Source organism: Carcharhinus amblyrhynchos, chromosome 8, assembly GCF_965287045.1.
Source record: "Carcharhinus amblyrhynchos chromosome 8, sCarAmb.v2.hapA, whole genome shotgun sequence".
NCBI classification, from domain to species: Eukaryota; Metazoa; Chordata; class Chondrichthyes; order Carcharhiniformes; family Carcharhinidae; genus Carcharhinus; species Carcharhinus amblyrhynchos.
The window spans coordinates 17548849-17564703 of record NC_137331.1 but is presented as its reverse complement, the minus strand read 5'-3'; the positions used below and the strand labels follow the sequence as shown (position 1 = coordinate 17564703).

General features: G+C 41.9%; 1 protein-coding gene across 1 annotated transcript in view; it reads right to left on the bottom strand.

Annotated features, from left to right (window-relative positions):
* LOC145346455 (uncharacterized) overlaps positions 1-15855 on the bottom strand; it is a 176480-nt gene that overhangs the window by 16698 nt on the left and 143927 nt on the right. The window contains exon 10 of the mRNA XM_080193729.1: positions 10741-10837. Coding sequence (XP_080049855.1) covers positions 10741-10837 — 97 coding nt within the window. The remainder of the gene's footprint in view (positions 1-10740; positions 10838-15855) is intronic.

The following is a 15855-nucleotide window of genomic DNA, read 5'->3' as shown; positions in this document are numbered from 1 at the left end:
CCATACTGTAGGGCAGAGAATAAATCACACAACAGCCCACAGGAGACAAAAGAGCAGATGTGTAGATAGAGATTGGAAAGGTGTAAAAAACAAGGGTAGTTGTGGTGGGTGACTTTAACTTCCCCCATACTGACTGGGACACACTTAGAATCAGAGGCTGGAATGGACAGCAAATTGTTGGGTGTATCCAATACATACGTTGATAATCCAACCAATGGGGAGAGGGCTAAACTAGACTTGCTATTGGGCAATGAGCTAGGAGAAGTGATCGATGTTTCAGTGGGGGAGTATTTTGCACTCAGCGACCATAATTCCATAAGATTTCAGGTAGTCTTGCATAAGGACAAGAGTAGCCCTCAGGTGAGGGTGCTTAATTGTCAAGGGCCAAATATATCAAATTAGACAGGAACTGGGGAATGTTCCTGGGGAACTGGGGAGCAGCTATTTGAAAGCAATCCACATCTGGCATGTGGGAGGCTGTTAAAGGCCAATTGATGGAGGTGCAGGACATGCATTTCTCTGCAGAGATGAAGGCAGGATTCAGCAACCATGGATGACAAGAGAAATTGAAAACTTAGTCAAAAGAAAAAAGGAAGCAAACGATAGATCTAGACAACTAAAAACTGACAAAGCCCTTGAGGAATACAGAGAAAGTAGGAAGGAACTTAAACACTGAATTAGGAGGGCTAAAAGGGGCCATGAAATGTCTTTAGCAAACAGGGTCAAGAAGAATCAAAAGGCTTTTTATGCATATATTAGGAATATTAGGTAGTAGGAGAAAATATAGGTCCATAAAAGGACAATGGAGGGAAACTATGTAGGAAGCCACAAGAACTGAGTGAGATCCTTAATGAGTGCTTTGTATCGCTTTTCACCAAGGAGAAGGACATGACGAATGGTGAGGTATGAGTGTGGGAACGCTGTAGGGAATGTCAATATATCAAAGGAGGAAATGTTGAGTATTCTAAATTCATTAAGGTAGGCAAGTCCCTGGGGCCAGATGGGATCTATCTACAGCAGGAAGCAAGAGAATAACTGGGGCCTTAACAGATATCTTCACATCCTTTTTGACCACAGATGAGGTTCCAGAGCACTGGAGAATAGCCAATTTTGATCCCTTGTTTGAGAAAGGAAGTAGAGATAATTCAGGAAATTATAGGCCAGTAAGCCAGATGTCTGTGGTGGGGAAGCTTTTGGAGAAGATACTGAGGGACAGGATTTATGCACATTTGAAGAAAATGGACTAGTTAGTGACAGGCAGCATGGTTTTGTACAGGGAAGGTCATGTCTCAACAACTTGATTGAGTTTTTGGAAGAGGTGACGAAGATAATTGATGAGGGGAGGGCTGTGGATGTAGTTTATATGGACTCTAGTAAGGCATGTGACAAAGTCCCACATGGCTGACTGATACAAAAACTAAAATCACATGGGATTCGGGATGGGCTGGCTAGATGGATACAAAACTGGCTTGGTCATAGAAGACAGAGAGTAGCGGAAGGGTGTTTTTTAGAATGGAGATCTGTAGTTAGTGGTGTTCCACGGGGATCTGTTGTTTGTAGTATATAAATCTGGAGGAAAATGTGGATGGTCTGATTAGTAAGTTTGTGATGTTATGGTTCAGGTCAGAAACTCCAAAGTGTTTTATGAAGCCCGCTTGAATTATAAGTTTTGCACCTTGAATTTAGTTAAGATAAGCATGGGAGGCACAGTAGCACAGTGGTTAGCATTGCTGCTTCACAGCTCCAGGGACCTGGGTTCAAATCCCGGCTTGGGTCACTGTCTGTGTGGAATCTGCACATTCTCCTCGTGTCTGCCTGGGTTTCCTCTGGGTGCTCTGGTTTCCTCCCACAATCCAAAGATGTGTGGGCTAGGTTGATTGGCCATTCTAAATTGCCCCTTAATGTCCCAGGATGTATAGATTAGAGGGATTAGTGGGTAAATGTATGGGTCTGGGTGGGATTGTGATTGGTGCAGACTAGATGGGCCGAATGGCCTCTTTATGCACGGTAGGATTCTATGATAAACATGATATGTTCCCCTTCAGGTGCAATTCGAAGGACCCGCTCTGGAGCTATTATCAAACAAAGTTTATTTAAGAATATAGTTAACATGTATAGTAAGAAAAGGAGCAAGAACTTTTATTCGTGACAGACAAGAAACAAAACAACTACTATAATGTATAACCCTGAAAAAATAGATCTGAGATGTTCCAATCAAAAAAAAATCCCATAGACAAAATACTCTTTCTACGGGTTTAACATAGCATCGACTAAAACTCGGGTGATAGTGGACTTGGAACCTTTGGATGAAGTCTGCATTCACTCCGAACAGTTTGAAAACTAGGCAGCTTCCCAAAGAAGAAATGAGACTCTGGTCCAGCCCCAACAACAGATTTTCACCCTTGAGGAAAACAAGCGAATTTCCAACATCCTACCATGAACTGGGTAAGTCCTGCCCTGATCAATCTACCAAAATGCATAGCCTCACATTTACCTAAATTAAAGTCCATCTGCCATTCATCAGCTGACTGGCCCAAATGATCAAGATCCCATTGCAGACTGAGATAACCTTTTGGAGGATCAAATTTAGTTATGAATTATATTGTAAATGGCAGAACCCTTAGAAACATTAATATAGAGGGATCTGGGAATGCAGGTCCACAGTTCCCTAAAAATGGCAACACAGATGGGCCAAGATTATTAAGAAGGCATATCACATGCTTGCCTTCATTGGCCTGGGCACTGAGTGCAAGGTTTGGGAAATCATGTTGCAAATATATAAAATCTTGATTAGGCCGCATTTGGAGTTTTGCTTGCAGTTCTGGTTGCCACACTACCAGAAGGACATGGAAGTTTTGGAAAGAGTGCAAAAAAGGTTCACCAGGGTGTTGCTTGGTCTTGAGGGTGTCACTTGGTCTTGAGGGTGTCAACTATGAGGAGAGGTTGAATAAACCAGGATTGTTTTCACTGGACAAACAGAGGCTGAAGGGAGACCTGATAGAGATCTACGAAATTATAAGAGGCATAGGCAGGGTGGATTTATCCCCTGGTTGAAAGTGTCAATTACACAAGGGCACACATCCAAGGTGAGAGGGGGAAAATTTAAGGGAGATGTACAGGGCAAGTTTTTCACGCAGAGAGTGTTGGGTGACTGATACATGCTGCCAGAGGAGGTGGTGGAAGCTGCCACATTAGCAACATTTAAGAGGTATCTGGATGGGTACACGAATACCCAGGAATAGGGGGATACAGACCAAGTAAGGGCAGAAGGGTTTTTTTTAAAGTTTAGTTGGTGCATCATGATTGGCATGGGTTCAGAGAGCCAAAGGGCTTGTTCCTGTGCTGTATTTTTTTTAGTGAAGGCATGTAAGAAGGCAGTACCTTAATCATGGGTGACACTAATCTTCATGTAGATTGGGAAAACCAAACTGGCAGATGTACCCATGAGGACGGTTTCCTAGAACAATATGTTGTGGATCCAACTTGGGGTCAGGGTATTTTGGATTTGGATCTGAAGCAGGTTTAATAAACAATCTCAGAGTAGAAGAACCGCTAGGAAACAGTGACCATAACATGGTAGAATTTAGCATTCAGTTTTAGAGTGAGAAACTTGGGTCAGGAACAACTGTGCTGCACTTAAATGAAGTGAGGGTAGAGTTAGCTCGAGTAGGCTGGGTAAGGAGTTTGACAGGAAAGCCAGCTGATATATCCCAGTGAAAAAGAAAAACAGTGGAGGGGGAGCCATTGGATGTAATTTATTTGTGCTTTCAGAAGGCTTTTGACAAAGTCCCACATAAGAGACTAGCATGTAAAATTAAAGCACATGGGATTGGGGGCAGTGTATTGAGATAGATAGAAACCTGATTTGCAGACAGGAAATACAGAGTAGGAATAAATGGGTCTTTTTTCCAAATGGCAGGGCAGTGATGAATGAGGTAGCCCAGGGATCAATGCTGGGACCCCAACTATTCAATGTGTATGTAAATGATTTAAATGAGGGAACAAAATGTAATGTCTCCTAATTTGCAGATGACACAAAACTGGGTTGGAGGGTGAACTGTGAGGAGAATGCAGAGATCCTTCTGTGTTAATTGGACAAGTTGAATGAGTGGGCAAATGAATGGTAGATGCAGTATTCTTTGGATAAATGTGACAAAAGTAGGAAGGCAGATTGCTATTTGAATGGCCATAAATTAGAAGAGGAGAATGTGCAACAAGACCTGGGTGTCCTCGTACACCAGTCACTGAAGGTAAACATGCAGGTGCAGCAGGCAGTAAAAAAGGCAAATGGTATGTTGGCCTTCATTGCAAGAGAATTCGAGTACAGGAGCAGGGATATCCTAATGTAATTATTCAAGGCTTTGGTGAGGCCACATCTGGAATATGATGCGCAGTTTTGTTCTCTTAATCTAAGGAAGGATGTTCTTGCTCTAAAGGAAATGCAGAAAAGGTTTACCACACTGATTCCTGGGATGGCAGGATTGAGGTACAATGAGAGATTGAGTCGTTTGGACTGTATTTGCTGGAGTTCAGAAGAATGAGGGGGTATCTATAAAATTCTAACAGGACCAGACAGCATGCAAGAAGGATGTTCTCGACGTAGGGGTGACCAAGGCCAGTGTCATAGTCTAAGGATACAGGGCAGACCATTTATGACAGATGAGGAGAAATGTTTTCATCCAGAGTGGTCAGCCGGTGGAATTTGCTACCACAGAAAGTAGTTGAGGCCAAAACATTGTATGTTTTCAAGAAATAGTTAGATATAACACTTGAGGCAAAGGGGATCAAATGATATAGCGGGAAGGTGGGATCAGGTTATTGAGTTGGATGATCAGTCATGATCATAATGAATAGTGGAGCATGCCTGAAGGACCAAATGGCCTCCTCCTGCTCCTTTTTTTTTGTTCTTATGTTTCTAGAGCAGTACAGTGGCACAGTGGTTAGCACTGCTGCCTCACAGTGCCAGGGACCCGTGTTCAATTCCCGGTTTGGGTGACTGTCTGTGTGGAGTTTGCACATTCTCCCCGTGTCTGCATGGGTTTCCTCCCACAGTTCAAGGATGTGTGGGTTAGGTTGATTGGCCATGCTAAATTGACCTTAGTGTCAGGAGATTAGCAGACTAAATATGTGGGATTACGGGATCAGGGCCTGGGTGGGATTATGGTTGGTGTAGACTCAATGGGCTGAATGGCCTGCTTCTGCACTGTAGCAATTTGATGATTCAACTGCCCTAGGATGATGCTCCCTTGGAAGTGTACACACAACTCCAGGATGTTGGCAAGGTGGTCACACACAATCTGCACATTCAGGAGTGGGACTTCTTTCTGTTAATAAAGAACATGCCTTGATTCCATTGGGCCCACAGGGTGACATGTGCGTCATCTCCAGCCCTCTGCACTTGCGGCATGCCAGTGATAGTGGCGAAGCTTGCAGTTCAAGCATCTTGTTGGGATGTACTGTCCTGCCTGGGCATACAGGGCATCTGTTAGCTCCTGGACACACCTGTGGGCTGACAACTGCAAAATGCTACACAGGTCCCCATTCAAGCCCTGGAATGACCTGCTGCTGTAGATGTCGCCTTCACTGTCATTGGCAGCGGGTGTCCTCCTCTTCCACAAGGTGCCAGGTCTGCAAGGATGTGGCACAGGTGCTACACTGTCTTGGCACTTAGGCAAAGCCTTCGGCAGCACATGGGGTCCGGCAGCTCATGGTAGGACATGCATGTCCTGTAAAGCCAGTGTCCCCTCCTCAACTGTCTTCTGCCCTTCCCTTTGGGCTTCCCCATGTTCCACCTCAATTGGCTGCTAATCATTACCACATCATCACCTCAGCAGCCATGGGCACTGCCAATGTCCCCTCATGATTGCCAATGGTGTCCCACAGCTGTACCCTCTAAATGAAATAAATACTCTAAAATCAAACTAATGGATGCAAGACTGTGGGAGGAAACCAGTGCACCAGAAGAAACCCACGCAGACACAAGGGAGAATGTGGAAACTCCACACAGAAAATCACCCAAATTCTAACAAATTCAAGTCGTTGCATCTTCACATGCCAGGGTGTAGCATTTCGAGGCAGCAGACAATTTGAACACAGCAAGTTTCCACAAACATCAATTCAATAAATGCCCAGGTAATTTCTTTTTGGGTGGTGGCAACAAAGGGCTAAATAATAGCCAGACCACCAAATAAAACTGCTGACCTTCATTTTTAAAGTGAATGCAGATTGATAGACATGAGGGATCAAGTTGCAAGATTACAATTCAATGCGCTTACCCATGGGGCTAATACTCCAATCTTCAATTCAATCCTTTCTATACATTTTTAGATAACAATAATGTTCCGGAATTGAGGTTACGAGAATACTAGGAAGTATTAAACAGTCAAAGGACCAGCCACTTGCTAGCATCTGCACATGCACAGTAATGCATGCAAAATCAGGAAGTTGCTGTCTGATTTGCTCTGCTCCTCCATAACTTTTGTCATAATGGTATCACCGTGAGATTCTTGTCACTGAAGAACATAAGAACTAGGGGCAGGAGTAGGCTGTTTGGCCGCTCCAGCCTGTTCCACCATTCAGCAAGGTCATGGCTGATCTTTTCGTCAACTCATCTCCATTTACCATAAACCTTAGTTCCTTTACTGTTCAAAAATCTATCTTTGCCTTAAACATTCAACAAGGCAGCCTCAACCTCAACTACTTCACTGGACAGGGAATTCTGCAGATTCACAACCCTTTGGGTGAAGAAGTTCCTTCTCAACTCAGTCCTAAATCTGCTCCCCCTTATTTTGAGGCTATGCCCAGTTCTGGTTTCACCTGCCAGTGGAAACTACTTGCTTCTATCTTATCTAGTCCCATAATAATTTTATATGTTTCTGTAAGATACCCCCTCATTCTTCTAAATTCCAATGAGTACAGCCCCAGTCTATTTAGTCTTTCTTCATAAGCCAACCCTCTCATCTCTGGAATCAATCTAGTGAATCTCCTCTGCACCCCCTCCGATGTCAGTATACCTTTTCTCAAGTGAGGAGACCAGAATTGTACACAGTAACTCCAGGTATTGCCTTATCAGCACCTTATACAGCTGCAACATAACCTTCCTGTTTTAAACTCCATCCCTCTAGCAATAAAGGACAAAATTCCATTTGTGTTCTTAATTACCTGCTGCACCAGCAAACCATTCATGATTCATGCACGAGGACACACAGATCCTTCTGCATAACAATATGCTGCAATTTTTTGCTATTTAAATAATAGTCCATTTTGCTACTGTTCCTACCAAAGTGGATGACGTCACATTTACCAACATTGTAGTCCATCTGCATGCTAGACCCTTGCCCACTCACAAACTATCCGTATTTGATTTAATTTATTATTGTTGCATATATTAACATACAGTCACAGGTTATTTCTTGTGTGCTTTCCAGACAAAACATACCTTCGCAGAGTAGGAAACGAGAGAATGCAGAATGTACTATTAAAATCATAGCTAGGGTGAGGAGAAAGATCAAATTAATTCAAAAGTCTGACAACAGCAGGGAAGAAGTTGTTCTTGAGTCGGTTGGTACGTGACCTCAGATTCTTTCTCCCAACAGAAGAAGGTGGAAGGGAGAATGTCCGGTGTGCATGGGGTTCTTAATTATGCTGGCTGCTTTGCCGAGGCAGCGGAAAGTGTAGACAGAATCAATGAATGGGAGGCTGATTTGCGTGTTGGGGCTACATTCACAACCTTTTGTCGTTCCTTGCAGTCTTGGGCAGAGCAGGAGCCTTACTAAGCTGTGGTACAAACAGAATGAATGCTTTCTATGGTGCATCTGTAAAAGTTGATGAGAGCCGTAGCTGACATGCCAAATTTCCTCAGTCTTCTGAGACAGTAGAGGCGTTGATGGACTTTCTTAACTATAGCATCGTCATGGGAGGGCCAGGACAGGTTGCTGGTGATCTGGACACCTAAAACCTTGAAGGTCTCGACACTTTCTACTTCATCCCCATTAATATAGACAGGGGCATGTTCTCCTATATGGTTCCTACAGCCGATGACAATCTCCTTCATTTTCTTGACATAGAGGAACAGATTATTGTTGCCGCACCAGTTCACCAGATTCTCTATCTCATCATCTGTCTCGTCATTGTTTGAGATCCGACCCACTACAGTGGTGTCGTCAGCAAATTTGAAAATTGAATTGGAGGGAAATTTGGCCACACGGTCATAGGTATATAAGGAGTATAATAGGGGGCTGAGAACACAGCCTTGTGGGCACTGGTGTTGAGGATGATAGTGGAGGAGATGTTGTTGCCCATCCTTACAGATTGTGGTCTGTGAGTTAGGAAGTTCAAGATCCAGTCGCAGAGGGAGGTGCCAAAGCCCAGACCATTTAGTTTGGTGATGAGTTTCATGGGAATAACAATGTTGAAGGCTGAGCTGTAGTCAATAAATAGGAGTCTGACATAGATGTCCTTGTTATCTAGGTGTTCCAGGGTTCAGTGCAGGGCCAGAGAAATGGCATCTGCTGTGGACCTGTTGTGGCGGTAGGCAAACTGTAGTGGATGCAGGTAGTCCGGGAAGTGGAATTCATTCATGCCAAGACTAATCTTTCAAAGCACTTCATAATGATGGATGTCAGACCCATCGGCCATTAGTCATTAAGGCAAGCTGCTTGGTTTTTCTTAGGTACCGGGATGATGGTCATTTTCTTGAAGCAGATAAGGATCTCAGATTGTTTGAAAGAGAGGTTGAAGATGTCTATGAATACCCCTGCCAGCTGATCCGCATAGGATCTGAGTGCACATCTGGGTATCCCATCTGAGCCAGTTGCTTTCTGTGGGTTGACCTTTAAGAAAGTTGCTCTGACATCTGCAATGATGACCCCAGATACAGGTTCATCCAGAGCTGCCAGAGTTGAAGACATTCCTTTGGAGATGTTCAGTGTCCTCTGCACACTTTGTTTTGCCACTCACCTTCATGTCATCTGAGAACTTTGACACGCTACACTTGGTCCCCAACTCCAAATCATCTATGTAAATTGTAAACAATTGCAGTCCCAACACTGATCCCTCAGGCACACTACTAGTCACTGATCGCCAACCAGAAAAACATCCATTTATCCCCACTCTTTGCTTCCTGTTAGTTAATCAATCCTCAATCCATACTAATACATTACCCATAATGCCGTGCACCTTTATCTTATAGGTGCCTTTTTTGCAGCACCTTTTATCTAATGCCTTCCTGAAATCCAGATGTACCACATCCACTGGTTCCCCATTGTCCACTGAGCTTGTAATGCCCTCAAAGAATTCCACTAAGTTAGTTAAATATGACCTACCTTTCATGAACACATGCTGTGTCTTCCCAACGGGACAACTTTTATCCAGCTGTCTTGTTATTTCTTCCTTGATGCTAGATTCAAGCATTTTCCCCACAACAGAAGTTAAGCCTTTTGACTACCTTCTTTTTTGAACAGTGGCATCACATTTGCTGTTTTCCAATCTGCGTTGACCGCCCCGAGCCCACAGAAATTTGGTAAATCACCACGAGCGGATTTGCTATTTCCCCCACCATCTCTTTTAGTAGCCTTGGATACATTCCACTGGGTCCAGGAGACTTGTCTACCTTTAGCCCAATAGCTTATCTAACACTGCTTCTTTAGTGATAATGATCACTCAAATATTTTCAAGGATGTGAAGTTACTGTACTCACCCACTTGATATCCCCTAAATATGCCAGAAGATATTACAGCTTTTCCATTAAGGAATAAGTGAGTTTTAATAGTGTACCAAGTTTAAGCCATTGCCAAACAGCTCTCTCTCTTTTTTAGTCCCATCTCTTTTTCCTTCTCTTTATTCCACTTTCTGTATTAGATTTTAAATTGAACATTTAACTGTACTTTCTGGTTTAGACTCTGAGAATTCTCCAATCTGATAGGTTGAAGAGCCATATTGTTGTTTATCTTGTTCTCACAGATCCCAGATACCCTGTTCTGACATGTAATTAAAATAAGTTATCACTCAAAAGCCCAGAAAAATAATGTGGACAATTCTAAGTGCAGTGAACTGTGGGCATTGTTTGTACACTGCAAAGTCTGGACAAATGTTTTACCGTCAATGCTAAACTGTGTAGTTAAGGTAGTGTGACATTACATTTCAGTATCACTTCTTTTTGTACCTTTAAGATTCTACTCACATGGTATCATGCTGGACCTCATGTTTTCAGGTTCTGTTGCTAGAAACACTTAATAATGATATGTTTTATTAATGATTTTTAATTATAAAGATCCTATTATTTCCAAAAGATCAACTGTAGATTATTTCTCTACGAATTCAAATTTTTGTTGAAGCCTGGTGCTAAATTGACAACCGTAATTTCTTTTCTGTGGAGGTTATAATGCATATTCATGGATTAGGAACACACAACTCTCTGATTTTTCACAGTAAAAGCTGTAAGCAAATAAACAAGCAGGACCTAAAACCAAATCAGAAGACTCACTGTGTTTGATTCCATAACATACCCCTATTAAATTCAAAAGTACCACCTCACTTTAGGAGTTAGATGTCCTGCACATCCCTTGGGGAGACTATTGCCATGCAATCCCTCCCAGGTATTTGCAGTTACATAGATAAACTATTGTAAAAGTCAAACCAAAAATTGTTACAAATGGATTTCTACCAAGCGTTCAAATGGGTTTTCCAATTCTCAGCAGGTTAAAAGGATAACATTGTGGTCACCATTAATACAGTACTTGCCTTATTCAAAGGGTCAGGAAGCTGTTCATCATAATAATCTCCTGTGATCACTGTTACAGTAGTTGTGCTGGACAGTGGTTTAAATTTCAAAATGTCTCTAATAAAAAAGAATTGAAAAAAGTAAAGATGCAGCATCTTATATAAGAATCTATGCCTGAAAATCTTCAGGTTACAATATAATATTTCAAAGGGAAATCATTTCACAAACATTTTCTTCCCTCTTTTAGCTGAGTTGCCTTGACTAATGCAATTCTTATTTGTAACAATTAGCTTCACTGAGCAAAATCAATGATTAGTTACCATATTTTCCAATGAATATCACAACTTATTGCTTTGAATATACACTGCTAACAAGAATGATGTTATTAATTTCACAAATGCACATCTACATCAGCAGAAGGATCTTTACCGGTTTTATACTGTAATGGAAAACAAGACTTCATACTGGAAGCACTAAGCGCACTTTCTTTCCAAAGATTTTTCTCTTGTTTTCTTCTTCTCTTGAAGGTCTATTATCTTAACCATGTCATCATTAATCGTGAGTGAGCCTCACAAAGTGCCAGTGGTTTATTTCAATGTAAAAATCATCACAATTAAGCCTGATCCTGTTGATGCTTTATTTCTGTGTAAATATAAACTGAGAATTCTATTGGAGCTATTCTTTCTTTACTACAACTTTCACAGAGATACAATACAAACCTTATTTATCCAAGTTACAGCGACTGAACAGTCCTGAGAAAATCAGAGATCACTGATAGCAATCGAAAGCAGAAACCAGTGTTGATTCTTACTCCCAAGCCTGGGTCGATTCTTACTCCCAAGCAACTGCTGCTTGAAACCTGGTCAGCTGTTACCTTGGTGGTAGATGGCCATTTTCATTTTTTATAAAACTAATTAAACAAAGAGTGACAACATAAAATTCTGACTTCTAGCAAACCAAATTCACAAAAATTAGCTCGCTGGTTTTGTATGATAACTTGTTGAAAATTACAGGCTGCTCCCTCTTAGTGACAGTGATTCTCAATAATTGAGTAATAGCAATGATATTTTAATGCATGTGACAAGACTGCACCTTTAAGAAATGTATTTTATATCATGTTTCTGATGAAGGTTCTGTTTATAAGCCAGCTCTGCTAAATGATGCCAAATTATTTACAACTGGCAGCCCACATGCTGATCATGCAGAAGATACATTGCTCCTCATTATTGGAGCGTATCTTTCAATCTGGGCTAATGCATTATTGTTATTCTGTGCATTGTTCCTGAAGGTTCAGAATAGGGTTCGATTCAGTTGATTTTCAAGAAAATTGTGTTTGTGGGTGGAGCTACATTTGTAGGGAGAAAGAAAGTAGGCAGCTGCAGCTTGAATTTGAAAAGAGCAGTAGTTCTTTTTCTCTTTCTGGAAATTGTAAGTATCTCTCTCTAAAGGACTGCAAAAGGCAAAAGGTGATTTCTCCCTCTCTCAAAGGCGTTCTGCTGTGTGAAGACAGGTTTTCTTCTGGAGGCTGTTGTCTGAGAATCAGAAAATGGTTGTTTCTGTTCAGAGGGGCTAAAAGGCTGGAGGACTGAGAATCACAAAGTGTCTTACTAACTGACTCTGAAAAGGGGTTTATGTCTATGGAGATATTGCTTAATAACTAGCAGTTAAGAGTTATACCTTGTCACATTGAAGTATTTCAACTAGTAAAAATTAGGGAATTCTTTTTTGTTATATTTTAACTGTGTTGTTAAATAAAGTTTGTTTTAATAACAGCTTCCTAGCAGGTTAATAGAATCACACCTGGAATGAAACATCTTATTTCTCACACTAATGCCAAACTCAAAAATAGTTGGGGTTTAGTCTAACTTCATAACATACCTTGGAGTTTCTGAATTGGTCCGTAAGACCAACATACAAGAGAAACTAATTTTTATCCCTACACCCAAAATGAAGTATATAAAATCAAGCTTACATATCCCCACAAAATGAATGTTTGTTTCATGCTGTATGAGCAGATTCATTTTAGTTCCACAATGTAGATAATCAACATTACCTCAGTAAAAAAGAGCTTTTACTTCAGTAAAGTTACGAATGATTTCAATGCTTTCTGAGAACCACTGCAGAGGGAACAGTATTACTTTCTGTACAATGTGCCAAACTATTTTGACCAAGAGCATTGATTATTTTAAAGAGGACCATATAAAGTAAGCATGTCAAAAATATAGAAAATTTGTGGCATATAGTGAAGCAGTTTGGGCAGGCGAGCAAAAGCTATCCTGCCTAATCCGACCTTACAGGTATTGGCTGTAGTTGAGTAGGTTATGGTACTTCAAGTGTATATCATAATGCTTTTTAAATGATGAGTGTGTATATCTTTGACACTTTTTCAGGGAATGAATTCCAGATCCCCAGCACCTCTGGGTCAAAAAGAAATTATCTTTGAATCCCCTCCAGTTCTGTCAATTGCTTTACATCCATTCCCAATGGTTATTAACCTCCCACTTAAGGGATATGGGTCCTTCCTATCCATGCTATTCAGGCCCTTTATAATTTTAAACAACTCAATTAAATGTCCCTTCATTTAATCTTTTATCTTAATCTTTCATTTAAACAATCTCGGCCAATCCAATCATTGCTTACATTTATAACTCTCCCATCCAAGAAACATCCTTGTAAATCTCCTGTTTGCTCTCTGGTGTAAACATATCCTTTCTGTAATGCATTTAACCATTTATCGTGTATTTTCTTGATGTGGTTTTCCTTGTCTGTCTGCTGGTCATCTGTTCCCTCTCTGCACGAGAGGGAACTGTGGAATGACAGCATCCTGAAGAAAGCCACCCATACAGTTCGCAGCCTAGTAGATGCACTACTAAGGGCGGCACGGTAGCACAGTGGTTAGCACTGCTGCTTCATAGCTCCGGGGCCCTGGGTTCAATTCCCAGCTCAGGTCACTGTCTGTGTGGAGTTTGCACATTCTCCTCGTGTCCCCGTGGGTTTCCTCCGGATACTCCGGTTTCCTCCCACAGTCCAAAGACGTGTGGGTTAGGCTGATTGGTCGTGCTAAGAAATTGTCCCTTAGTGTCTAGGGATGCATAGGTTAGAGGGATTAATGGGCATAATATGTAGGAATATGGAGGTAGGGCCTGGGTGAGATTGTGTTCGGTGCAGACCGGATGGGCTGAAGCGCCTCCTTCTGCACTGTAGGGTTCTATGATCTATGAAAATCAGAGGTTGCACTCCTCCCGCTGATGAGACTTCCTATACGTGAGAGGTGTCCCTGAATTCCCACATGTCAATGAATGTGATTTGATTTGATTTAAGAACAAAGAAAACTTCAGTGCAGGAACAGGCCCTTTGGCCCTCCAAGCCCATGCTGATTATGATGCCCTAACTAAACTAAAAAAAAACTCTGCCCTTACTTGGTTCATATCTCTGTATTCCTTCCCTATTCATATGCCCATCTATATGTCTCTTAAATGTTGTTAATGTGCCTGGCTTTCACCACCTGCTGTGGCAGTACTTTCCAAGCACCCATCACTCTGTGAGTGAAAAACTTCACCGCACATCTCTCAAACTTTCCCCCTCTCACCTTGAACCTGTGCCCCCATGTAATTGACATTTCCACCCTGGAAAAGAGCCTTTGGCTATCACCCTGTCTTTGCCTCTCATAATTTTTTAGACCTCTATCAGTTCTCCCCTCAGCCTGTCTTTCTAGTGAAAACAATCCTACTGGAGTCAATCTCTCTTCATAGCTAACAGTCTCGAGACTAGACAATATCCTAGTGAACCTTCTTTGCACTCTCTCCAAAACTTCCAAGTTCTTTTGGTAGTGTGGTGACCAGAACTGCACGCAATTCTCCAAGTGCTGCCCATTATTGTCGCATGTATTGGGATGAAGTGAAAAGTATTGTTTATTGCGTGTCATAGAGACAAAATATACAGTTCATAGAGTACATAGGGAGAGAAGGAAAGGAGAGGGTGCAGAATATAATGTCACAGTTACAGGCACAGTTTAGAGAAAGATCAGCTTAACATATGATAGGATCATTCAAAAGTCTGATAGCAACAGGGAAGAAGCTACTCTTGAGTTGGTTGGTATGTGTTCTCAGACTTTTGTATCCTTTTCCCGTCAGAAGTAAGTGGAAGAGGGTATGTCCGGATGCGTCGGATCCTGGACATACTGACTGCTTTTCTCAGACAGCGGGAAATATAGATGGAGTCAATGGATGGGAGCCTGATTTGCATGATGGACTGGCTTACGTTCACAACCCTTTGTAGTTTCTTGCAGTTTTAGTCAGTGTAGGAGCCATTCCAGGCTGTGAAATATCCGGAAAGGATGCTTTCAATGGTGCATCTGTAAAAACTGATGTGAGTCATAGCGGACATGCCAAATTTCCTTAGCCTCCTGAGAAAATAGAAGCTTTCTTAACTATCATGTCAGAGTGGAGGGACCAGGACAGGTTATTGGTGACCTTGACATCTAGTTGCTCTCAACCATTTCCACTTCATTGCCGTTGACGTGGGGCAGCATGGTGGCACAATGGGTAGCACTGCTGTCTCAGAGCACCAGGGACCCAGATTCAATTCCAGCCTCGAGTCACCTTCTGTGTGGAGTTTGCACATTCTCCCCATGTCTGCGTGGGTTTCTTCCAGATGCTCCAGTTTCCTCCCATTCACCAAAGATGTGCGGGTTAGATTGATTGGCAATGATAAATTGATCCCAGTGTCAACAAATGGCCTCCTTCTGCACTGTAAGATTCTATGATTCTATCAGATTAGCAAGGTAAATGTGTGGGATTGTGGGAGTGGAGCCTGTGGTGGGTGCAGACTTGATGGGCCGAATAACCTCATTCTGCATTGCAGGTATTCTATTCTATGTTTCTATATAGGCAGGGCATGTCCTTCATTATTTTTCCAGACTATCTCCTTAGATTTACTAACATTAAAGGAGAGATTACTGTTGTCGCACCATTTTACCAGTTTCAATATTCAAACTCAGTGATCAAACTGAACAAGTACGCCACTACAGACTTCATTAGTAAGTGCATAGAAGATTATGTGCCAATGAAGCAAATCCATGTGCTTCCCAATCAGAAACCATGGATGAACAGGGACATCCACTGCTTACTAAAGTC